The 27,278-nt window shown below is 36.6% G+C and overlaps 1 protein-coding gene across 3 annotated transcripts; it reads right to left on the bottom strand.

The window, feature by feature from the left end:
- Window positions 1–229: 229 nt before the first annotated feature.
- On the bottom strand, window positions 230–27,128 carry tango6 (transport and golgi organization 6 homolog (Drosophila)). 3 transcript variants are annotated; one of them, XM_055174514.2, is made up of 18 exons: window positions 27,005–27,128; window positions 26,198–26,847; window positions 25,086–25,202; window positions 24,837–24,993; window positions 24,165–24,274; window positions 23,157–23,319; window positions 22,357–22,424; window positions 22,170–22,282; window positions 21,924–22,100; window positions 21,718–21,844; window positions 21,294–21,485; window positions 20,462–20,596; window positions 17,696–18,262; window positions 15,838–15,895; window positions 11,452–11,610; window positions 8,139–8,290; window positions 6,856–6,969; window positions 230–526 (listed from the first exon to the last, which is right to left on the bottom strand). In XM_055174514.2, exons 1-18 carry the CDS (start codon window positions 27,054–27,056, stop codon window positions 350–352), a joined length of 3,288 nt encoding a protein of 1,095 aa, XP_055030489.2. In that variant the 5' UTR covers window positions 27,057–27,128; the 3' UTR covers window positions 230–349. The 3 variants fall into 3 exon arrangements, with proteins under 3 accessions (XP_055030489.2, XP_055030490.2, XP_055030491.2); XM_055174515.2 differs by having other exon boundaries at window positions 24,165–24,271; XM_055174516.2 differs by having other exon boundaries at window positions 26,198–26,844; window positions 27,005–27,105.
- Between the last annotated feature and the right edge of the window lie 150 nt (window positions 27,129–27,278).

Genomic DNA, 27,278 nt, shown 5'->3' with positions numbered 1-27,278 from the left:
TGGAGGGGGGTTAAAGCGAATGAATAACTATCCTGTCGTGTCTTACAATGATGTCATGACCCAGTCGTCTTTATATGTACCGCAAACACTGCATAAAAGAAAACAGGCATTTTATTACCAGTGCTGAACAAAGTGGAAGAGGGTGTTCGCAGAAACATATATCAAGTTTTGGCAACGCTCAAACCTCAATGTGACTGACAACAAAAGGCTACTTTTTCAATTTCTCAGACAGGTTTCTATCTTTTATTATGAAAACATGGTAAAAACCCTAAAAAGGTTCATTTACTACAAGGTATAAATTATTCAGTCGTCTGTCTGTAAGGAGGATTATGTAAGTACTGGAGTGCTTTCAAGGAAGAACCACAATCTTTTTCTCAAGTTTCTGCTGAGGGAAGATGAACCTCTTCATGACGTCATCCAGCTCCTCCAGAGCGAGCTGGGCGTGGAGTACGGCCACATCATCAGGGTCTGACCGGACCACCCACTTCAAAGCCCGATACAACTCCAGTAAAACATCCCCAAGTACCTGAGAAATACAGAATAGATGAAGACAATGAAAATGCGTTGTAAGCAGATGAGTTACAGTACAATAGTATAGAAGATAAAAATACATGAAGAAAATTAAATAATATATACAGTATACATGTCTCACAGTAGGACACAGGAAACACGTTTTTGTGAACAGTCAGCTGTTTTGGCTTATTATGGTTCACCTGGACAAGCCATGTCATTACTTATTGCAACAGCTGTACTAAGTAACCACCATTTCTTATACCAGAAGGGCCGCTGTCATCCTGAATCCTGGGAAACCTAAGAGACCAAATTTACAGATGTCATTACCGAGTGGGCAACTCTTAACCCGGACCAGCCCAAAGGTCCACACAGGGGACAGCGTTAAATGTCTGCCAATACTTGCTCTATATACAATCCAAGTACAAATATTTAAAGGGTTGGGTACTAACTGGGGTGGTCACGACTCACAATGTAAATCAGGGGGTCAAAAGTATAAAAGGTCATTGGCATTAGCACTGAGGTCACGGGCTTAGCTCATGTTGGTTTAAAGAAGGACTTTTGTGTCAGGAAATAAAAATGATTCAAATGTTAAAAAAAGTATAAACACATTTGTGACCTTGTCGCATGGATATATTTGTAACAATAGCCAACAATACATTGTATCAGTCAAAATTATCTTGAAAATTACCTTTTCTTTTATGCCAAAAAACATTATTATTATGTATAGATCATGTTACATGAAGATATTCTTTAGGAAAACACCACCGTTTTTCAATATTTTACTATGTTCTTACCTCAACTTATGAATTAATACATATCTATCTTTTTTCAATGCTAGCACTTAATCTTTGTACAGCGTGTCATGAATGTGTTAGCATTTAGCCTAGCCCCATTCATTCCTTAGGATCCAAACAGGGATGAATTTAGAAGCCACCAAACACTTCCATGTTTTCTCTATTTAAAGACTGTTTCATAGTAGTTACACAAGTAAGTATGGTGGCACAAAATAAAACGTTGCGATTTTTTAAGTGGATAAAAAATGAAACTTATATTGTATGGCGGAAGAGCACCTAGTTTGCAGCCCCCCGACCTTGGCGTGCAGCAACATCATCACTCCTGACTAATCCCCCTCTCACTCATCGTCAATATTACTGCACCCAAGGTCGAAGTGCAGCAAACCAAGTGCTCCTCCGCCATACAATATAGTTCTAATTTTTTATCTGCTTAAAAATATCTTTTTCTTAAAAATTTTTTTTATTTTATGTCACCATACTTACTTATGTAACTACTCATGTAATGTGGCTTCTAAATTCATCCCTGTTTGGATCCTAAGGACTGAATGGGGCTAGGCTAAATGCTAACACATTCATGACGAGCTGTACAAAGATTAAGTGCATGCATAAAAAAAGATGGGTATGTATTAATTCGTCTAAGTTGAAGTAAAAACATAGTAAAATATTTAAAAACGGTAGTGTTTCGTACGATAAATATATCAAAACTTTATTTTTTGCAAGTGGATGCAGTGCTAAGGACTTTATTTGGCAATATTTAGATTGATAGTGTACAGCGCTATCTTTAGGTTTTTATTGATAAAAGCTGCTCTCCGCCTCTTTCATTTTGCAAGCATGTGAAAGTGGGTGAGCTTATTTCATTGACTGCTCTGAAATATCAGAGAAAGCTTTTACATACTGTATATGCATGTACAAAACATTTACTAACAACACAAGCCTCTGACCTATTATTAGTGCTTATTACACGGCTCTCTGGAATACTTGATTCTGATTGGTCAGTTGAGACATTTGCAGGTTCGTTCTTTTCAAATAATAACCGCTCCAAAGTAATAACGCATAGCCGGTACTACTTGTAAGATTTAAATCGCTCCGCGCCAATAAAGATTACTGTTTGGCGCCATCTTGTGACAAACACTGGACAACCACAATTAAGAATGGATAATTTTGACATTAATTTTAACATGTACGGAAAAAAAAGCGAGCTTATTGAACTTGACAAAATAGAGCATGACAGCTACAAAGCCAACACACAAAAAAAAATACAGAATGGGCATTAAAACTTCTCAAAGACTGGCTAAAAGAGAAAAAAATGGAGACAGACAAGTATGAAGCAGAGGATCTTAATAAGGTATTACGATCATTTTATGCATCTGTGCAAAGTTTCGCGGAAGGATAAAAATGTTAATTTAAAACACATATGCCAATAAAATGTTTCAAATTCATATTCATGTCCCGTTTTTTTCTTATGTGGCAATTAGCTGTGTAATAAGCGGGATAATGTAGAGGCAGCTGGTAGTTATCGGGAAATAAACCCCTTCAGTGTGATACAAGACCCTCCGCTTCGGGTCCTGATCACACTGTCGGGGCTTATTTCCCGATAACTACCGGCTGCCTCTACATTATCCCTTACATGTCAACTTAAACCCATAATTTCTCCCGCTCATGTTTAAACGAAAGCAGAGGGGCTCGCCCACAGACCACCCCCTCAATAATCAGGAGGACAGAAGTGGTTAAAAGTGTACAAGAGAGACAGATTAAAATAACAGGTGTTAACGTGTTTCTTTCTCGTACACTTGTGATCAGATTGACCAAAGTGCATCATAATGCCATGTATAAACAGACCCTAACAACCCCTAAAGTTGCAGCCCACTGATATGTATTTGGCAGATACATTAATCTAAAGTGACTTGATTTCAGTACGAGTTCCCTGAGATTTGAACACATGACCTTAGCGTTGCTGATGCAATGCTCTACCAACTAAGCTAGATAGACTTACCCTAATAGACTTCTAGGAGCTAACTATAAGGAAAGTCATCAGAGCGTGGGAATGAGAACGTCTGGAAATCACGATGATTAGACAGAGAATTTGTCGTCTCATACAGAAGGTGACCTCTAAAATAAGAGAGTAGAAAATGACAAGTGCTTCTCATCACTCCAGATGTTGAAAGAATTCCTCCCATTGAAAATGTGTTGAAATCTACAGCACTAAATCCAAAGACCTAACATCCTACTTTATAAATGACACGTATTTACTTAAAACTAAGAAAATTTCATATTCAGATTTTTTTTAAAGAATGTCTTTTGAATAATTTAACATTAACAATTGAATCCATTGAATCAATGTGGGGGGGTCTTTAAAAGCATTTTTAGTTAAATACAGTAACGCCCGGTGACTTCTTTTACGAGGGCGCACAATGCAAAGCACGTCACAAAATGCATTGAGCTCGTCATGTGTTCAAAATGTGTGTTCGGGTCGTTATGTAAACTTATACTTTACTTTACACTTTATTAGTCCCATCGCTGGGAAATTTGTCTTAGACAGCATGTAAGTCAGTACATACCTTATAATAATACAGCATGCATTAAAAACACATAAATAAAAGATAAATACATAAAAGCTCAGTGGCAATTCACAGTATTTTTCCTCTGTTTAAAGCTTTGATTGCAGTGGGAACAAATGAATGTTTGAATCGATTTGACCTGCTCATCAAGATCCTGTATCTCTTTCCAGATGGTAGTAATTTAAAATTATCCTTCAGGATATGAGTCTCGTCCTCGACAATTTTCTTGGCATGGTTTAAAATGGCGGCATCAAACAACTCTTGTACCGATTTCTCCTCACCTCCTTTAATTTTAAAATCATTGTGCACCAGACGTCCTAACCTGGATTGTAGCTGGACAGTCAAATTACCATACCATGCGGTGATACCATATCTTATCAAGCTCTCAAAAACAGACTGGTAAAACAAGTGCATGATCTTATGTGCATCAATTGTCATGTCAAAATAAGTGCCTTCTGCAGACGCTTCCAATGGGGTTTATAATAGAGTCGCTCGCACTCGCTTAATGTCACGTGTAATCAGAGTTTAGTGTTAAGTTAGCGTCTTGCGAGTATTTTGTGAACCTAACTTAAGGGTCTCTTTTATCATAAACCCTTTTGACGCTTGTGCAGCAGGCACATATTTTGAAATGACGCATGATGCACATGGTTCACTTGACAAAGCGAACACATATTTTGACATCTATCTATCCACCTTTTATCCATCCATCCATCCAGATGTTGAATGTCATTCATTTACAATAAAGGCCAACAGAGTAAATGTCAAAATTGGACGACACCCGAGTAAATCTAGTAAATGTCAAAACTGGACGACACCCGAGTAAATATAATAAATGCCAAATGTGTTAGCATGCATACGCAGTAGCTTTTGTATTAAATAAGATTTACATTGTAAACCTGGTATGATTACCCTGTCTGTTTACCATTTACTGTTTACACTTGAGGTTTGCTTTTATAAACAAGGACTTTAATACCATAACACTCTTTATATGTTGAAAGTAATAAAAATCATTTTTGACCATAGAAAGCCAACATACTGTTGTTTGATTTCAACTCATTATTAGTATTATTATGCTGACAAGAAAAAGCCAGCATACAGCTGTTTGACATAAACTTTTTATTATCATGTTGACAAGAGATTAAATTAATGAATTAATTCTGTTGACTTGAGAAACCCAACAAACTTTTTTTTGTATATAAACTCAATATGTTGGCTTAATGTAGCTAACATCCTAATATTCTATTTAAATAACTTCTTTCTTCTGAGACTAAAATGTCTGTATCTAACTTCTCGAGCTTCCAAGTTACATCTACCAAATTTTTCACGGACCTTCACACCAGTCTGAAATGAGCTGCGTCCCAATAGATGCTTCATCCTCCGAAGGCTGCATTCCAAACAACCTGGGCCGGGTTTCCCGAAAGCATCGTAAGGCTAAGTTGATCGTAAAAATGATCGTACGAATCATCGTAAAATTTCGGCCTGTTTCCCAAAAGCTTCGTAACTTCAGTAGCACTTGAAAATCATCGTAGATCTACGAGTGCTCTGGAGTAATCGTTCATACATAAGTGCATCGTAACACAACAGAGTTACAAGGTCACCTGCAGGACAACCAGCAAATTGCACTCCTGCAATGACGATAATGTATATTTATTTATTGGGTTCTTCTTTGTTTATTTGTTTAAATTACTTTAATATAATATATAAAAAATTAAAATGAGAAATCAAATTTAAATTACAATTAAATTATAATTTTGGTAATAGTTGGTACTATTAATTTGATAAATGGTTCCTACCAATTGCTTCTATAATTAATCTACAGTAAAAAAAAAATTGTTTTGAAGTAAAATGGCATCTGATTAAGGAAACCATTATGTACTGTACAATGCAATAATCCCTAATAATAAATAAACATAGATAATAAAAAAAAAATAATAATCTAAACTATTACATAAAATGCAGAAGGCATTTTGCAGTGGGACGAGTCCTAACTAAATACGGAAAGAATATTTCATTATGCACAAATTATTAAAACATTAAAATAATTTTAAACAAATAATTGTTTAATGACTAAATTTTATAATATTTAGTCATTAAACAATAATGAAAAATATTATAAAAAAAAAACATTAGTGCACATCAGCTGAAGATCATTAGCCTAAACAAGCTTCTGCTACAAATTCGAGTCTTTCTATAGGTGACATTTCAGCACTTGACAAAGGGATAGCGACTCGTAAGTAGCACTTAAAACCCAGTTGCGAGCGATCGTTAAATGTGCATCTTTGGGAAACGCACGTAAATGAACAACGAATATTCGTTAAGTAGCTCGTAGAAAGCGCTCTTAAGAGCTAAGTTCAATCGTTATCGGGAAACCCGGCCCAGATCTCACGAACTTCCGGAATATTTTGCTCATTTATCCATGTCATTGTCACGGATCTCCACATTTTTCCGTGTCCGTACCACAGACTTTCTTTTCTGTGTCAGTTTCACGTATTGGTTACTCATATTCCCCCCCGATTTGTAAACTATTGTCGCTTGGGTTTGGGGTTAGATTTGGGGTTTGGGTTAGGATGTCACTTTAACTGTTGGTTTATACTATTTTTTTTCCTGATTTTTAAACAATTGTCACCTGGCGTTAGGGTTAGAGTTGGGTTTGGGTTATGTAACAGAAAGTCGTTCTAACCCCAAACCCAAGCGACAATGGTAAGAAATAGGAAAAACAATTGAGTAACCAATACGTGAAACTGACACAGAAAGTCCGTGGTACGGACACGGAAAAATGCAGAGATCTGTGACAATGACATGGATAAATAAGCAAAATATTCTGTGACTATAACACGGAAGTTTGTGAGATCAGGCTGATTCCAAACTATTACAATTTTAATTACTCCAAACTTAGCTTCGACTAAGGTTTCTCAAGCAAACATCAAAGTGTGTTCATAAACTTAATCATGATCATGTTCACCTGATCACATGTAACCACAAATACTCACCTGTGTGGTTTTATCACTGAGGCCTTTAAGCACCAGAGCAATGACATGGACTGCAGCCCTTCGAACTTCTGCCTCTCTGTCCGTCTTTATCAGGGCGGTGAGACAAATGCTCAGCTGAAAGAGCCAGCACACAAACAGAGGTCAAAAACACAAGACATTTTCTAAATGCGGTGTGCATAGATCTGCAATGCTGTGCTAGTTTATCCTTATGTCAATGCAGACTGTCGATGGATGTTTAAACATGTACAGAAGGTTGATAAACTGGCAGGGAGAGCCCTGTTGCAGGCAGGATCTTTCATGAATAAGCAGTCTACTTAGTCACCGTGACAGAGATGCTTATTCATGAAGACTTATGAGGCCGCTTGGCCCCCGTACAGTAGATTCTCACATCCAGCACATACGTGCACAACCAATGAAAAAAAAACACAGATTGCAGGTACTGGCATACAGATAAAAACATATACTTTGATATTGTCATGCCCCTGAGGACACAACACTGCTTCTTGGCTGTCGTGCATGAGAATGAACAAAGCCATAGGTGCATCAAATCATGCAATAAGGTGACCAATTATAAATTAGTATAAAACTTGACTTAAGACAAGAATAATCACAGTTAAGTATGCAAATATTACAATTGCAATTTGGTTATAACACCGTTATAACAGTGAACAGTTTGAGATCACTATAATTAATATGATACCTTGTACACACACACACGCACAAAATGCACTTCTACATGCTGAAGATTTGTAGCTAAGGTATTGATTGAGCTTAACACACAAATCAATGTAACTGAAGCTAGAGGTTTGAGTTTATCCATACTGTATATGGCCCATCTGCACTAGTAGAAAATTATATCAGCACAGTAGAAGAGGATTAAGTAAAGAGAGACACACATGCACACGCACAGAAAAAACTGTGCTAAGATAAATACAGTCTAAATGATGCATAGCAGGGCTCCAGACTAACTTTTTTCACTAGGAGCACAGTGGCCCCAAACTGAAAATTTTAGGGGCGCAACCAGAAAATTTAGGGGCACATACCGTAAATCAACATGCTAACCAAATATTCACATTTCTACTAAGTAATACACTGTATTACTAATAAATACTTTGATGATAGATGTAAAATTTACTGGTCGCACATGTGCGACTGGATGTAAAATTCAGTGGCACACTCTCAAATTTTGGTGGCAGTCTGGAGCCCTGCATAGCAAATAACAAATTTAACTTCTCATTGGCTTCACTGGTTTATTTGGCTTTTAATTCTTTGAGATCCACTACCTCTTGTGCCAGCGGTCCAAGGGAGAAGTTGAGTAGTTGGCACAGTTCTCCCAGATTGGAGAGGCTGCTGGCACGCACACTGCTGTCCTCATCCCGCGTGCCATTCAGGAAAACCCCAACAAGTTGCCGGCCATAGTGTGGTGCCAAGTCACCTGAAACAAGTACGTGTCAGAATTAAAACAACTAATAATTTATGCTAGAATACAAACACTTATATTCATTGAACTAACATATACTGTAGGTAATAAGGGCTGTCCAGCCTGAATACTATGAACACACACAGCTGAACTTGCCACTCTTCTTTCAATCTCTCCATCTTGGTGTGAAAGTCTGAGTAAGACCAAACCACGTTCCTACAGGATGAGGACAGTCACTAAACTGAGATTTCTTGGCTCATGAAAGAACTAGAAAGGACACTATCTGGGCTATGACCAGAACAAAAATCCTCAGACTAATAGGTATTAAGAACCATTCGTTTTTTCCTGAGAGATTAATGATGAAAGTAGAAAATATGACTTGTTTGGCATTGCAGGGCTTCAGAAAAAGAAAATGGATGTGACTTGCATCATTGAAACTAAGAGAATGAGTTACCGTATTAGCATTAAGTTAAACGGATTAAAAACTTTTATTACACGGCACAAAATGCTAGATTCTGATTGGACGGTCGCGAATTTGCATGTTTGTTAGGTAAGGAATAATTGAAGACGGGCTGTTAAATAATTAGAAAAGAATCAGTCCTTCCAGAAAAACGCAGAGTTTTTTTGTGATTGTTGCGGGCAAAAATCCTTGCGGCACGGTTATTTAAAAAAAAAGCAATGGAATATGCGGATATTTATGCAATTATATGTGATGAAATTGCGGGAACTTGCAAAAACTGTGTGAACTTGCAAAAGTTGTTTGCAGCTTTTGACTGATGTTCATGTAGCGTAATTACGTCACTTCCTAACGTTCCCATGACAACAGGGGACATGGCTGCTCTTGTGTAAAGTAAATGCAACATTTTTACTTTCTGCTAAGATATATATGACTTTTTGCTATGAAAATGCAGGGATTATGAAATCATGCAAGCCCCGCATAAATATGTGGACTGATTATGCATTGAATCATGCGATCGCATTATCGCTTTTTCTGGAGGGACTGAATGATGCACACAGTCAATTATTCCTCTTACACCACGGTTACCACAAACAACCCAGCTGCAAATCATTTTGACAGGTACAGTTTAATATTACACAAAAATGCTTAATAATATACATGACATTAAATTGACAAATAATTAAACCAAATTGTGGATTTGTAACATTTAAAAGTCTTATCTTAAAACCGAAAGTTAATGAGTTTTCCTTGCAGAAGGCCTGCATTTGTTAAAAATGAGCTAATAAAATATTTCAAATTAATATTGAATGTCCCTTGCGTTAGTTTTAAGGTAAATAGACATGTAATAAGCAGGATAACAGGCAGCTGGTTGTTATTGTGAAATAAGTAGTGCTGCCTCACGATTAGTCACGACTAATCATTTGCAGAATAAAAATATTATATATAAATGAAAATATTATAAATAAATATTTATTATACAAATATATTTTTTCTTAATTTTTTATACATATTTATATATTTTAGGGATGCTCCGATCGATTGGCCGATAATGCTTGCCATGTTTCTCAATGAATTACGGTGAAATGCCGCTACATCCAAAAGCCAGGGGGCGCTCTCGTGCAGAAACTCAAAATGCGCTGTAGACGAAGAACAATACACATGCAACTGTGATGACACGCAGCTCCATGAAATGGCTGAAGGATACATTTATATTGCTGTTCTTCAAACCTTTTCAGGTATTTTCATGATAATAAAGAATATGTTTAATAATTATGTTTGATGAGTTTTGCTTTTTCAAATGCATGTTATAAACGACTCAAACTAACAGTGATTTTAGATCGATAAGGACTTACTGATCAGAAGCCGTTGTACATGAAATAGCTGTAATAAGATCGGATGTCCGATTCAGAATAGTGATCGGCCACGTATTATTAGTGGAGATCGGCATTGATCGGAGCATCCCTAATATATTTATATATACATAATTATTATACACAGCACATGCCCATATATTATGTTAAAAAAAGATTTTCTGCAAACGATTAGTTGCGATTAATCGTGAGGCAGCACTAGAAATAAGCCCCTTCAGTGTGATGCAAGACTATCCGCATTTTGACCGGCTGACTATACATTATTCCTTACATAATCAACATTTGCCATGGTTTTCCAGCAAACATGTGCTTATGAATTTACAGTTGGCATAAAGTTGCAAAACAGCTATAATTCCTCAATTTATAGCAAACAAATAATGAATAAAATAAAAACCAATAAAAGCAATGTAGGAATTTCTTTGTGATGTATATAAAATATGCTGCTAAAACTAAAACTTTATCTGAAGTAAAAATATTAGCAGTACTAGTACAAAATCTAAATTACTCTCACAGTCAGACCACCAAAAACATTACTATTGAATCCTGCATTTACACAGCAGGTGGGTCTAGTGGGCCTGATTCCAATCCCCACCACTGATTTTATTGGCCAACCCAGAGAAAGCCCAGTTAATATCATTCAAACTGTGTAAAACCTTTCAAAACCAATGCACCAGGACCTACTGAGACATCAATGCCCACTTGTTTAAATGACCAATCGTCTGTACACATCAAATAGGCTTAACAGCTTCGACTTAATCTTTGAAAAGAAAAAAGTGTTTTTAGGGGAAAGTGAAAGGGGCGAGAAAAGGTGCAATATCCATTTCTTTCATCGTATGCCTCTTGTTAACTGTGGCCATCTGTTCAAGCCCCCTATTAAGAGACGTGTTTAATTAGAAACCAGTGCCACATTTATACAAAGTGAGGATTGATTTAATTACAGACTGGAAGTGATCATTATGAAACAACTAAATGCCGTCTGACGTTTCGATATTACAAGCTTAAACACACTTATAACATCAACGACAGAAATCATTGGCTCATTAGATATAAATCTGAGCTCAAGTGTGCCGGTAAAGTGAGTGATGCACCCTGCTGTGTGCGAATCAGACGCGGAGCTCTGACATTCATTGTGAGCATTCAGCTGACTGTAGCAGCTGCTAGGCTTTTTGAGAGCTTCTTCGGTCAATGTCAAGGAGTCGGGCCAAGACAACAAGCCTCAGATCCAAACTCACTGATCTTGAGACACAATGAAGACGTGCACACTTTTCTGCTAGGAATGAGAGAAAGAAAGAAAGAAAGAAAGAACCAGACAGATAGAAAGATCTTACCAGTAAGATCTGACTCACCCATTGCCCTGCTGGCTCTCATTAAAACCTCGCCCACTTTGAGGCGTGTCTCTAGAGAGCACTGTCTTTTTGGGGAACCTTCTCTCGGCCCGGTATGATACTCTGCCAGCAATCTCTGCAGGATCTGCTCAGGGTAAAACTCAGCCAACACTGCCAACCCTGCATACAGAGGAGAGATAAAAGAGGCATGATGAATAAAGACTGAAAGCTTAACAGACTCTTTTTAAGACTGGAAAAGAAAACAACAGACTATCTGAGGTTGAGATGTAAACTAAGCTTTTCTTAGTATGGCTGACTAAGTTGAGATAGTTCTGTATGACCATTTATAGATGTGAACCGAGATCATGTTGGTTGCAGAAACTGTGGGAGAATTTGACCTAAAAAAAAACTAAATCTGTTTTTAGAAAAAGAACCAGCATCCTTCTGAAATTGAAAGTTGCTCCTAAAACAACCGGAGGCTGATCTAGTTATTTATGCAGATCTCTCAAAAAGACACAAAATACTCCTCCACAACTAACATTATAGAGTAAATTCAAAAGAGGTGATTCCAATAAACCTAAATAAAAAATTACTATTTCTTTATTAATAATGTGATTAATAAGGAAATATTATATATAAAAATATAGTTTTTAAGCATTTATTTATCTTTAAAGGAATATTCCATTTTCTTGGGGGAAAAATCCAGATGGTTTGCTCGCCACCATGTCATCCGGGATGTTGATGTCTTTCTTTGTTCGGTCGAGGGGAGGTTGTGTTTTTTGAGGAAAACATTGCAGGATTTTTCTCATTTTGATGGACTTTATAGTCATTTGAAACTCTGTTGAAAAAAACTGTTACGTGTTGAGTTGAGTGTTAAATGTTGGGCTTTATTAGAGTCCATTAAAATGAGAAAAACCCTGCAATGTTTTCCTCAAAAAACATAATTTCTTCTCGACTGAACAAAGAAAGACATCAAAAATTTTGGATGACATGGTGGTGAGTAAATTATCTGGATTTTTCTTTAAAGAAAATGGAATATTCCTTTAATAATGTTAGTTCTTGATGCATTAACTAATGATAACACTTACAACTTTAAAAATGATTAAAAAATGTATTAGTAAATGCTGAACATAGCAAGAAGTAAGATAAATAAATGCAGTAGTATTGTTTATTTTTAGTTCATGTTAGCTAATGCACTAACTAATGTTAACTTCTTACACCCTGAAGCTATTTTTGGGGATTTTCGCCTGGATTTGGCCTACCCAATTTCAAAAGCTACCCATACCCACATGCAGAGGTTTACATACAAAAGTTTGGTATCATTTTACAGGAAACCCTTTGAAATTACATAAAACACTGTTGAAAGTGCTCAACATGGTTGTATGTGATGTCAGTCCTCTAATAAACACAAAAATAAATAGGCGCTTTTTGATGTTTTTTTCTCTAAAGTTTTTATTTGAAAGTGTATAACTCTGGCCCTGGGTGGCTTAGCTACCTGCAGATAGTTTTGTTTGATTTCAGTCATTGCCAGCTTACAGAGGAAAAAGGAATTTTTCCTCTATCATAATATATGCAAAAGTTATTTTACTCCAACTGAAGGGAGGAATAATACCCTTTTTGTATACAATTTCTGCCTAAAAACATTTGAAGTGTCCCCATAACCACATACAGTGGAATAAATGCAATTTCTTTATAAAATTTTAAAGAAAACACTTTGAAGTTACATAAAAAGCTGCTGTATGTGACAAATATTGTTATTTATGTTGTTTTTCATATGATGAAACACCAAATTTTCTTTTTTTATGTTGTAAACACTGTTTTTGATAGTGAATAACTCTGGTTCCGTGTGCTCTAGCAGACTGCAGATGATCAGTTCTGGTTGTTACCAGCAGCAGACAGTAAACACCCAAAAAAAGAATGATCTCTTTAGCATGTCGCATTCAAAAGTTATTCTCATTTTACTGAAGGGTGTAAAAATACATTTTTCATATAAATATTAATTTTTTGTTTTGCACATATAATAAATAGCAAGGGATTATTCATGCACACAACCTAAGAAAATGCTGTGAATGGACTCATTGTTTAGAGTAGGACCTAAGAGAAAAGATGGTGTATCATTTGTGGCTATCTGTGCTATCTGAGGCAGCTCACGCTCAAGTTTCATATACATTTACAAAAGACCATTTTTTACCTTATTATTCATTCAACGATTGTTGGATGTGTGTTGATAATGTTGATAATAGATCAAAAATAACACTCTTGTCTTATTCCTGAGAATGAGAGCTTTCATTTGATACAATACTTGCCCATGTTTGTCATACTTGAAAATATGAAATATGTGAATATTAAATTATATTAAAAAATATGGGGGGGGGGGTGATAGTGTAAATTAATTGTAAATAACTTTCTTACAGTAAAAGATATATCAAAGTGATGCATATCTGCAGAAAGTAGAGAGTCTAAGCTTTCAAACAGTATCTCATATGTGTTACTGGGGGTCCATGACGGACCATTAAAGATTAAAAGAATATTTTGTATTAAGTCAAAATATTTTGGACCCGGGACAGGGTCCTCAGGGTTAGGGACATTACGCTTTTTTTAAAAAATGCTAATTTTCCACATTCCATAGAGTAAAACATTTGATTTTTACCGTTTTGGAATACATTCAGCTAATCTCCGGGTCTGGCGCTACCACTTTTAGCATAGCTTAGCATAGTCCAATGAATCCGATTAGACCATTAGCATCGCACTCAAAAATACGTTTTCGTATATCAAAGAGTTTCTATATTTTTACTATTTAAAACTTGACTGTTCTGTAGTTACATCATGTGCTACTGAAAGTTACCAAGTGGACTATTTTCGGGCGCTCCGTAATATCACTACGCCTGCTGCAGCCATGTTACAACTGCAAACTCCTTGATTATTACGCCGGAGTGAGAGTATAGTTCCTAGCCATATCGGCCTACAAAATCGCAACTTTTAATTTTCTTATATATGATGTGAACTACAAAACAGTCAAGATTTATATAGGAAAAATATCGAAACTCTGATAATTTTTGAGCGCTATGCTAATGGTCTAATCAGATTTAATGAATTATGCTAAGCTATGCTAAAAGTGGTACCGCCAGACCAGAAGATCAGCTGAATGGATTCCAAAACGGTGAAAATCAAATGTTTAACTCTACGGGAGCTGGAAAAGTGAGCATATTTAAAAAAAAATGGAGTGTCCCTTTAACAAATACAACCTTATTGTAAAGTGTTACCGATTTTACTCAAGACATAGGTAATAAATATTAATTATGAATAAATAATATGAATGAAATAAGTAACATTTTCCTAAGTTACAGTAAATTCCATTTAGATTTAAATTCAAACTATGATAAAAGAGCAAAAGCTATAGAAACACATACTTTTGTCTATTCATTATGACAAACTGAAGGTCTGTTTTTTTAAGACGGGGATTTTCAAAGTGTGGGTCAGGACAATGAGAATATTAACTAACTGTCTTCTAAAGTAAACAAATTTATTTTTGTATTTTTAAATGTATTGTCTCACATCACGCTACATTGTATGTTTTGTGCATATTTCTATAAAAAAATATTTTGGTGGATACTGGTTTACACCACGTGGCTGTTAAATGCTTTATTCTGATTGGCTGAGAAATGTTCCACATGTATGTATTATTTTTCAATAAACGAACACCTGACCTGTCAAATGTCTTAAAATAATCATCAAAGCAATGTCTGTGGTAACCATGGTATAAGCAGAATAATTGACTCCTTTGAATTATGTATGGTATAATTGACGACGGACCATTGAATTATTCAAAAATAATGCACACCCAAGGTGGTAATGCAGCATGACGTAAAGCGTTACACCGCGGGCGTGCATTATTTTCAAATAATTCAAAGGACCGGAGTCAATTATTCTGCTTATACAATGGTTCCCACAAACATTGCTCTGGCTATTTTTAAAACATTTGAGGTGAGGTGTGCGTTTTACAGAAAAATTATTAACACCTGTGCAACATTTCTCAACCAATCAGAATAAAGCATTCAACAGGCCCGTGGTATAATAAAAAAAACTTGGTATGCATTATTTTAAAATAATTAAATGGCTCGTTGTTAATTATTCCTTATCTAAGTGGATCGCAGAATAAACAAGTTTGGGAACCACGGTTTTAAGAGACAAAATGTTTAACAGAAGGCCTTTATTTTGTAAGCAAATGCAAAGAGAGGGTAGGACCACACAGGCTTTCCATCAAGAGCTGTTTATACCTTTAAATCGACAAAGCTTTTCAAATTTCATTGTAACAGATAGGCAATAACAGTTGTGCATTAAAGGGTCTATGTTGGTGTCATTCTTAAAACAATGATTGAATTGGTTCACTTTCTTTCCATATCTTACCTTGAATAGCAGACAGATAGACAAAAGACTCTTCATGTTCTAAGTTCTCCAGAAAGATCTGAAACGCATTGAAATAAATCACTGAAAGCTTAGCAAAGAATTAGGACAGTCTCAATTCATTCCTAGGTCTAATTATCTCTGACAGTTCTGAAGGTTTCTATTTGTTCTGGGCCTGACACATTTACAGTTATGCAAATTAAAACATTTGTGTGGGTTGAAAAAATTGAAAAGAGCTCATGTAAAGTGAAGTGCTGACTAAAAGAGACTAAAGAATTGAATTTAACACATAAGAAGCAGACATAGAATATTTGATTCTTTTAACTTAGTCCAAATTAAGGAAAAACACACAATTTAGTTCCCTGAGTAACTCGTAGGTCACTGAATGTTATGCGACTGTCAGCATGGTTCTCTGTGTTTGTGTAAATTGGTTGTATTCAAGAAGGATTGGACAGAGAGGAGGCTCTTATCAGAGAGAATATTAGATGAGAAACTGGAGTAAGACCCTCATCATCATAACTAGATCCCGTGAGAGTCTTCATACGCCCTCAAGCAAGAGGTTTTTACACACCAAACATCCCAGCTCATTTATAAAACATGGTTTGGTGCCACAGACGATCCTTAAAACGAGCCCACAAGAGAAAAGCAAACACTGAAAATAAATTGACCACACAAATGGTTACATCTAGGGTCGAGGAGTCTATATAACACCAAAAGATGTGCTTATGTGACACCTAGCTTTAAGCATCGAGATAATGTATACTGGTGTAAGTGTTGTATTTATTTTTGGCAGTATTATTATTTTTTATATATGTATGGGTGATTCTCGCGAAATTAGACTTATGAGGTGTCATGAAACATTTTGATAAAAAAAGTAAATACAAAGTAAGAGTGTTAAAATAATAAACATACAGTTACAAACATCTCTTCATGTATTATTTTGCACATGATTTCAAATGACCTCATACAAAACAATTTTGTTGTTTTTTCCACATTTAAGGAGAAAATTTTCATTACCGCAACGTGTCCGTGACTGAAATTGGGTTCTTTGACATGGGAATATTTATAATTAAAAAACCTAAAAAGTAAAAAGCTTCAGTGCATGTTATACTATAAACATTTACAGTAAAAAAACATGTGGTATTTGGTGATCATTGGTAAATGTAGAGACAATAATAAGGAATATAAATGTGTCAAAGAACAATTTTCTCATCCTCCGCAACAATTTTCAATCATTGTTTAAGCCTCAATGAACTAACATTTAAAAAAAATTGTTGGAAGGGACATAATTGACATAATTGACTGTGACACTCAAGATGGCTTCCAGGTAAGCAGTTCTTATTTTTTTCTCTCCAGATAAAAGTTGACAATTTTGTTTGTCATAGTACCTAGACAACTTTTTAGTTCTCATTACCGAAACATGAGTTTGTAAATGCATATATTTAATATAATATCATGTTGCGGTAATGATAATTTTTGATAATAATAATCTAAAAAAATGAAAATAATTCTATAGGAAATATTTTTTAAATCCTCTAAAAATAATGGTTATAGTAAGTTCAGACCTTAATCTTATACGTGCAAAAAAATTGGCTTCAAGGGCTTTTAAAAAAAATCTGATGCTGGACACCTTCTAAGTCTGGATTTTCCGAGAATCATCAATATATTATGAGAAATTTAGATGCAAAACCTTTAAGGTGCATCTGACATGTTTTCTTGTAAATTTACGTTATGTTTAGTTTCAGTTATTTCACTTTCATGGCAATGAAATGGTTATAAAGGTTGTAAAATTTCCTGTATATTCTGGTTGTATTCTAATAATGCTCAGCCCTTTACATCACATATACACATATATACTTACTGTAAGCAGTTTGTCTTTGTTCTGCAGTGCTGCTTTATCTCCATCTCTACAAAAGCGGGTCAGTGAGCGCAGTGCGACAGCTCTGGTGGGCACATCTGGGTTATAGGCCTCCAACAGGCACTCTGAAAAAGCTTGACTGGGTAAGACAGATCCACCTGCATGTCCAGGCTTTGGTTCAGCACTGTGGGTTGAGACTCTGGGTGCTGTTTCTGTTGCATGTTTGGGATGGGACGTCGGTGATGTGGGAACCAAAGGGCTAGGTCTGTTTTCAGAGCTGAGTGAATGAGTGGAGGTTTGCTGCCCTGCCAATGTCTTGTGACTTATAGTGTGGGGTATGGAGGACAATGGTTTGGTTGGATGGGTGTTTGGATTGCGACTAGCTGTCTGAGCAGGTCTGTGTTGTCTGGCTGCTGTGGGAATGGTATTGGGGCGGTACGCCCCATGTGTGGCGATGGTGGCTCTCAGATCAGAGGCCAGTTCTTGTATGACCGGCTCTGGGTGCTGCTGGGAAATCTGGTCCAGAGGAGGCAGCAATTCAGCCATGGACAAGTAATCATCTGGACTCAGCTATGAGGAAAACACGCATAGAGTTTACTCTGATGAACCATATTGTATATACATATGAAGAGTTCAGATGCAAAAGTCGCTAAATGCCACCTCAGTCAAAAATGATAATGATTGTAACTGAATGCTCTCGACACGTACATTCATCAAATAAAATTTTCTAAATTCCACCCCCAGGCCATATAGAAACACAGTTTTTTAGGCAGAATCCATTACAAAAAAATGTTAATTAACAAGAAGTCATGCCATGCACTTATCTGAACATAAACATATAAAACATACAAAAATTATCAAACTCAGCAAAAAATTCTATAAAAATTCATTGTTGCACTTAAAAGTTTTTAGTTTAATTAACTTAAACTTACAATTAATTTCAACTTTCTTTGACTAATTTAGGAGTTTCTCTAAATTATAAAAATTCTGTCTGCCGCATAGACTTCAGTTTGATTTACACAATCAAGCCCACAAAAGAATGAAAGACATTGCCAAAAAGGTCCATGTGCCATCAGTAGTTCGATAATAATGCTATGAAGTGAAGAAAACAAAACAAACGATTTTAATCAACAATTTGTTCTGCGCATTCACGAGCAGACAGTGGTTCCCAAACTTTTTCAGCGTGTGGCCCCCCTTGTGTACCGTGCATTCCTTCGCGGCCCCCCAAATAAAATTTGTGACAAATTTTTTTTCTAAAACTCACCATTTCAGTAAGAAAAAAACATTAAATTATACAAAAAAGTAGTGCATTTGGTTAGTAGCCTTATTTTTTAGGTTAATTACACAGAATTCATGATAAATTAATGTATTTCATAAAATGTCATAAAACTGGGGCCCCTCTGGCACCATCTCGCGGCCCCCAGTTTGAAAACCACTGGACTATGGCATATGCTGCTGACGTGACCTGCTGATGTAGTTGTCAATGTTTTATTGTTTTTCCCCTTTTTTATTTAAGCCATTATGCAAACATTGTAAGCAATACTTAAAAAGCGTGTATAAATGCACAAATTACTTTCCAGCTAATTTTGTAGTATGGGGTGAATTATGTGCCAAAATTAAACAAACAAATCCAGCATTTTTGCAAACAAACTCAATCTGCTTTGCAAAGGGAAAACTCGACTCGCAAACAAACAGAAATGCTTTGCAAATAATAAAGGCAGTTTGAGAGAAAATACAGAGGTGTTATAAATATGTACTGTTTTGTAAATGTGACCATGATTTTCTCACAAATGTGACCATGATTTTCTCAAAAATCATTTCATTTATTATCCTGCATCTTTTGATAAGCATTGTAAGTTGAATGCAATGTCTTGACACAGAATTTGTTTACTATTAACAAACATTTATTATTATAAACACTTTCAATAAATTCAATGAGATTAACAGAATGAAGCTCGAAAAATTAAATGTCTTTATTCAGTTGCTGCCACTGTCAGGGTAGATATGCAAGTTAAAATTCAGGGCTTTTCAGGGAGACTAGTTGAAAATGACTGAAAAAGTTGAAACAGTGACATCCGCTGTCTTGGATTGCATGGCCACATCCGTGAGAAAATCATGGTCACATTTGTGAGAAAATCTTATTCACATTTACAAAACAGAGTACATATTTGTAACACCTCTGTATTTTCTCTCAAATTGCCTTTATTATTTGCAAAGCGTTTTCTGTTTGTTTGCGAGTCGAGTTTTCCCTTTGCAAAGCAGATTGAGTTTGTTTGCAAAATGCTGGATTTGTTTGTATAATTCTGGCACATAATTCACCCCATACATAGTCTGCTCATGAATGCGCACTTGCACACACAAGTGTTCTCGTCGCTTCAAAATATTATTATGGAACTACTATTGCACATGGACCTTTTTGGCGATGTCTTTTATTCATTTCTGGGCTTGATTGTGTAAATCAAACTGAAGTCTATGGGACAGACAGAAGCCTCTCAAGTGTTCAAGATGTGTTTTGATGACAAAATGAGGACTTGGTGGTTTAGAACGACACTGGGGTAAGTGATTTATGATAAAAAAATTTCATTTTAGGGTGAACTAATTCAACTATATTTTGCATAATTTATATCAACTCCTTACTGGTCAATAAAGTTGAAATTAATTATAAATTCAAGTTAATGAAACTAAAAACTTTAAGTGCAACAAGGATATTTTTTTTCTGGAGAGGAGAACAGCAGAATAATGGACAATGGTATGTTTACTATAGTATACCTCAGCAGCTCCAGAGAGTAGAGTGGCCACAAGACCTATTCCCATACTGAGAGTCTGGCTCTCTACTGGACTGTCAGCACCGCACTCCAGACCAACACATGCCCTCTGTAGCATGGACACTACAAACCCAACAACCTGTAGAAAAATAAATAAATAAAAAAATAGAGATAGAGAGAGAATATTATTGGTATATGACCTTGAGAGAGAGGCAAAAGGTCATGGGTTCGATGCCTAGGGAACGTATACTTTTAACAAAAAATATATACCTTATAATGAACTATAAACACTTTGGGTAAAAGCATATGCCAAATTTATATATGTAAACATGCACCAATACAAGCCATGGGAGGTTTGTATATGTGCCCTAAATAAGAACCAGAGAGGAAATTCTTATTGTCGCTGGTATAATGAAACAGATCTGTTCAGGAGATGATTGAAATATTTTTAGATTTCCACTATTTTTCCTTATAAAAAAAAACCCTAGCAGAAAGATAAATTGATCTGCAAAAATTCTGGAAGTGAAGGCATTTAAAAGTGGAAGCAGGTGCATGATTTAAAGGTGCAGTGTGTAATTTTTAGAAGGATCTATTGACAGAAATGCAAACTAATATACAAAACTTTATTATCAGGGCTGTATAAAGACCTTGTATAAAGAACCGTTATGTGTTTATTGCCTTAGAATGAGTTGTTTTTATCTACATACAGAGAGGGTCCCCTGACTGAATACCGGTTATCTCAAAATTAGATAACAAGACTATAGCCTGAATTTCACACAGTGTCACATTTGTTTAAATATCATTCCATGCATGCTTTCTTTTCTTCTATATCACACCTGAGTGGGTTTGCGAAGCAGTAGTGTATGTGGAAGACCTTCACACACTATGGCCAGTGTCTGCAGTAGGGCCAGTGTCTGTCCGTGACCACTCGCACGCTCCAGCAGGTGATGCTCCAGCTCCAGCAGGGTCATGGATGAGGTGTCTACTTCCTGTTCTTTCTCCTTCTCACCAGCCATAGCTGTTAAATTCTACAAGATTATTAAAGAAACCATTCAGACAAAAATTAAAACTAAGGTGACCTTCTGTTGTAGTTCTTCCACTGGTTCTCACCACATACTGGTTCTTATAACAAACATTACAGATAATTAGCTCCTTTCGGTGACTTTCCATATTTTAATAACATCGCCTCTGGTGTCTTCAAAAATGTATGTTTGAAAGTCATACAGGTTTGAAAAACATCTGGGCAGTACTGGTCAGTACCTCCAACAGTAATAAGAAAAACTCTCCAGGCAGATCATTGTCCTTCATCTCTCCCAACAGTTCCACCAGACACTGCACTTTCCACTGCTCGCCGGAGACCTTCTCATACAGCGCATCGTCTTCATCACTGCCAGAACAAGAGCCAATATGATTTTACATGCTTTTACAAAGCATTGCATATTATCTTACAGTTCCTGTTTAATCACCTAACTTGCTCTTCAACACTAAGTTTGGCCCCTCCATCACTCCCAGGTGAGAAATGAAAGCCGTGTTTCACTCCCCCAACTTCTCCCATCAGGCCACACAGACGCTTCAGCAGGGAAAGAGCTTCTGAACGCTCCGAGTGAGACAGGCACCATATAAGGATCTCGTGGCAAGGCGTTCTGTAGGGAACAACCACTTGTAGTCATTTCAAACTTAAAAATATCTTAATATTTAAAATATAAACTGACCGTAAATGAGACACATTGTGTTTTGTGAAGCAAAAGAGGCTGAATAAGGTTGGGCTGACATCTTGTAGGGCTTTCATCAGCACTTTGGATGGACTGTTACCCACCACACAGATCTGAGGAAAGTAGTGCTATTATGCAAAGATGATAACGAAGATGACTTGAAGGATTTAAAGCCTTTATTTCTTACTTTGTATATATCTTCAATACAGCGTGTCAGTTCCCACTCTTCCACTGCATCCTGCGATGGGTCATTTCCTGCAATATAGATCATGTAAAAGACGTGAATGCATTCAAAACAAACAAAACCGTATACATTAGCAATTATGCATATACACATACATACAATCACTTAAATACAATCATTCAGGTTTCACAACAAACTCTCTGTGCAAACATCCACCTGCAACTGGAATACAAGTTTTCTTACCAACAGAACGCAGCAAATAAAACTGGAGGCATTAACATTCAGCACTTGCACCCCTAGCCCTGGTGTCCCCCAGGGGTGTGTGCTCACCCCTATAATATTCTCAATATGCACAAATGACTGCACTTCTCCAGACTCATATGTCAATATCCTGAATTTTGATATGACACCAGTTATTGGACTTATTAATGATGGAAATGAGTGTGCATACAGAGATACATGTAAGTGTAGATGACAGCTGACTTTAACAAATGAATATTTGAGTAAACTCTTAGTTCATACTACCTCAGTTCCCCCTTCTTCTGTGGAAAATGCAAAACTCATTCTTTGTTTAATTTACTTTATTTCTTATCCATCCAATAACTGCACTATTATGTGATCTTTCTAGGTCTGTATGAACTGTTTGATCATTAAGTTTTCTGTTTGCACTGTCTTTTTGTCGTATGTTTTACATTACAGCATAGCGTTGTTACTACAATTATGTGTAACTGTAATCATGTTTGCACTGGTCTATGCCTTTTTCAGTACAGTGCACACACACAGACACACACAGATATAACAACCTGTTTCTTCTGTACAGCGATGCAGGGGGGAGAATAGAGGACCAAGGAGGAAACGATGTGCAAACTCAGGCCGATCTTGCACCATGGTGAGCGCGGCCCTGGTGGCAACTCTCTGGAACTGCTGTGCAGTCAGTTTGTCTTTGAAGTGCAGAAGTTCCAGAACCTAAATCAACATTGTGTGCGCGTTATTTTCAAATGATTCAATGGCCCGTCGTCAATTACTCTTTATATAGTAAGTTTTTTAGGAGAATATGATAACATCTTTATAAGACCCAGTATTTTGTTATTACATAATGTAGGGGCGTGTTTTCTGGACAGGGCTTGTGCTAGTCCGAGACTAAAATGCATGCTTGAACTGCTTTAATTTAAAAACATCTAGCACTGACATATCTTAACATTTATCAGTGCTATTGTTTTGTCTCAAGACGCACAAGGTATGGTTCTAAAAACTCCTTAAATATTCTAATATAACAAAGGCCTAAATTAAATCTAAACCCTGTCTGGAAAACCCCTTAAAGGGACACTCCATTTTTTTTTGATAATATGCTCATTTTCCAGCTCCCCTAGAGTTAAACATTTGATTTTTACGGTTTTGGAATCCATTCAGCTGATCTGCGGGTCTGGCTGTATCACTTTCTGCATTGCTTAGCATAATCAATTGAATCTGATTAGACCATTAGCATCGCGCTTAATAATAAGAGTTTTGATATTTTTCCTATTTAAAACATGACTCTTCTGTAGTTACATTGTGTACTATGACCGATGAAAAATTAAAAATTGCAATTTTCTAGGCAGATATGGCTAGAAACTATACTCTCATTCTGGCGTAATAATCAAGGACTTTGCTGCCGTAACATGGCTGCAGGAGGCACAATGATACTACGCAGTGCAAAAGTAGTTCCCTTGGTAACTTTCAATAACAGGGGACTATTTTCGGGCCCCTAATAAATATTTCTGTAATAAGTTCACTTCTCTTTGTCTAATAACAGAAACATTGGCTTTGTCTACCTGTGGGCACACTTGACTGTAGTAACTTTCAGCAGAGAGGGACTGCTGAGGACAGGCTGCAAGAATCTTGGCCACGGCATCACATTTCCTCCAGTCAGAGTCTCCATCTGCTGGTCATAGGTGTGAAACGCAGGCAAATATTTAGTAAAAAGCACAAGCTGTAAGTTTATAACTGTAATAAAAATAGACTTTTATACCCTGGGATCATAAACACACTGGAAAAAGGTTGGGTTTTTTGCTTAGTGACATACTGGATGAAACTATATGCTTTCCACCATCATTCAAAAACATTACATAACCGCAGAATAGCCCTGTGCTGTTTATAGTGTATGCAAAACATGTTTTCCCACTCACTAGCATATTGGTCTCCATTAATCCTATTTTTAACTCATCCAACCATTCTAACACAAACATCATGGCTTGGAAGATTTTGCCTCCTCGAACCTTTCCAAGTTTACTGTATTATTTTCCGCACAACAAGTGATCTAACCATGATGCATTTTACACCAACATCCAACAAGTATCACACTACTGGACAAACACCATAGACTAAGATAATGAAAAGTAAATGGATACGTAGTGCTACTATGACTGACTCATACCCTCAAACAGTGTCAATTTAGTAATCTTACACCTATAGATGTTTCTTTGAACTTTTCCATTCCTTCTTACCTCCAGTACTCTCTAGGATGCCCCTCACCACTGCTTGGACCCCATGAGGTTGCATTAACCTCTCTGAAAGCAGCTGTCCACATAGACGCCTCAGCCATGGGGGCGCCTGGGTCAAAGCTTTACCTCCAGCACATACACCTTTGGAAACTGAAGATGCCTACAGCATGGAGACCAAAGTATACCACCGGTTCACATTGAGATGTTTATGCACATGTTAACATTTAAATGCAGACAAATTGAAAACCACACCTGTTTAGGGCCACCCTGGAGAACCAGCAGTTCCTTAATGACGATTGGCTGGTACACTTTTCCTAAAAGATTGTGAAGTGCTTCTTTGCAGGATTTGCGCTCGTCTACTGTCAGTCCCTGTTGTATGCGATGATACGGATTTAATCATTAGTTTTGGCCGATATGAAATCAAATTATATTGACAATAGTAAACTTACATGGTTCCCAAACCACTTGACCATTGAATTCTACTGCCTATTTAAGATGTTTGTATTTACAAAATATTATATTTATTATAATTTCTACCAAATTAAATATTTGCTAACTATATAGACCAGGGGTCTCCAACCCTTTTGTGAGCAAGGGCCACCACAATGGATAAAACAATCTGGAGGGCTACTTTTTTATATATAGTCTACTTAAAACGTTTTTGTTTTATTTGTAGATTTTATTTTATTTTACCTGTTGATATGTTTTATAAGCAAAGCTAATATAAAAATATGTAATAAATATATTGAGGCTATTAATAGAATGTGCTTTAAAAGGCAACTCCCAAAAGCGCCATGTTGGAGACCACTGATATAGACTTTATGACTTTTTATTTATATTCATTTAATATAAACAGTGTGCTTTCCAGGCCTGGAAAAGTCATTAGCATTAATAATATACATATAGACTTTTTATGACTTTATTCCTGTGTCCATGACTTTTCCAGGCCTGGAAAGCAAACGTTTAATATTGTACTTCCCAGCCTTTCCATGACTGTGGGAATCACAGTCATGGACCTACAAGGTCATAAGCATTTAAAGGAAAACACCACTGTTTTTTAATACTTTACTATGTTTTTACATCAACTTAGATTAATTAATACATACCTATTTTTTTTTCAATGTGTGCACTTAATCTTGTGTTTGGTGGCTTTTAAATTCATCCCTGTTTGGATCCTAAGGAATAAATTGGGCAAGGCCAAATGCTAACACATTCACGACCCACTGTACAAAGATTAAGTGCACGCATTAAAAAATATAGGTGTGTATTAATTTGTCTAAATTGAGGTAAAAACATAGTAAAATGGTGGTGTTTTCCTTTAAGTGATAACATTAGACATTTAATCTGTTTAATATCATAAAAACCTTATGGTTCTTTGTGCCATCTCCATCGGGTCGATGAGGTCGATATGCTAACTGACACAGAGCCGCCATGATATCACCCAGGTGGCGTGTAAAAATAGGGGTTGCTAGAGACGAAAGCTTGGAAACTTCCAGCAATACATTAGTAGTGATCAGTAAACGACGTTCCACTGCAGGGGCCACATCACGACGCACCGCTGCCTCTACTTCGGCCCCGAAAGTCGACCTCAGACCCAGTGCCACCCCAACACCAGGGGCCAAATATGGGCAGAGACCCAATGTGACCACAAACTGCAGCACAGTGGCCAGTATTTTCTGCTGGACCACACTGAGCACATCTGGAGATAGTGGTGGGGCAGCTTCAGGGGTGCCAGGTGTTGGAACTACAGGATTTTGGTGGAAGACTTCAAGGAGATGGGTGAGGTGACGCGCAAGCGATAGCAGTAAGAGAAGACATTCCTGGACAAAGATCCAGGTTAGGTCAACAGAATCACTGCACACCCATGTGATCTCTCTTCTGACCTCCTCCAGCAGCTGACGGGCTTCTTCCAGCTCTCCACCCGCTAACAGGTGCTCATGAAGCTCAGACAGGTTTCTCTGAAGAGCTGACAAAAGTGTCGTTTGCGTGTTTTGGCCATCGCTTGAATGAGCTTCTAGAAAAGTTGTGTAGACAGCTAACTTATACTACTAGACACGACTCAACAGTAAACAGTTGGAAAGTGACGTTAGCGCTACGTATAATATCATAATTTAAACTTATTATTTAAAAAAACTTCTACATGTACACATTCTACTTATGTTCTCTCTTACCTCGGACAGGTTTGGTTAATATACCGAGGGTCTTTAAAAGTGCTGTGGTCATTTTTATTTCCACGCTATAAGTTTTCAAACCCGCTGTCGCGGTGGTTAAACGTCATGAATATTGGAGAGAATCAGTTTCAAAATAAAAGTTCTAACGTAGATATTTATTCATTTTAAGCAATTCAAATATGTATTATTTTACTACAGCGTTTGGAGCTTTAAATGTATAATATAAATTATATAAAAATATCACAGTAAAGTCAGATGTCAGATTCAACAGAGA

The sequence above is a fragment of the Misgurnus anguillicaudatus genome, chromosome 15 (genome assembly GCF_027580225.2).
Source record: "Misgurnus anguillicaudatus chromosome 15, ASM2758022v2, whole genome shotgun sequence".
NCBI lineage: Eukaryota > Metazoa > Chordata > Actinopteri > Cypriniformes > Cobitidae > Misgurnus > Misgurnus anguillicaudatus.
Note: the sequence above shows the minus strand (reverse complement) of the source record. Positions and strands in the feature narration are given on the sequence as shown.

What these genes read in the sequence shown, in the direction of transcription:
- tango6 (XM_055174514.2), bottom strand. Translation starts at nt 27,056, where the DNA reads ATGACCACAGCACTTTTAAAGACCCTCGGTATATTAACCAAACCTGTC. An exon ending in ATTAACCAAACCTGTCCGAG is followed by an intron (nt 26,848 to 27,004) that starts GTAAGAGAGAAC and finishes CAACTTTTCTAG; the next exon opens with AAGCTCATTCAAGCGATGGC. An exon ending in ACAGTCAAGTGTGCCCACAG is followed by an intron (nt 23,320 to 24,164) that starts GTAGACAAAGCC and finishes ATGTTGATTTAG; the next exon opens with GTTCTGGAACTTCTGCACTT.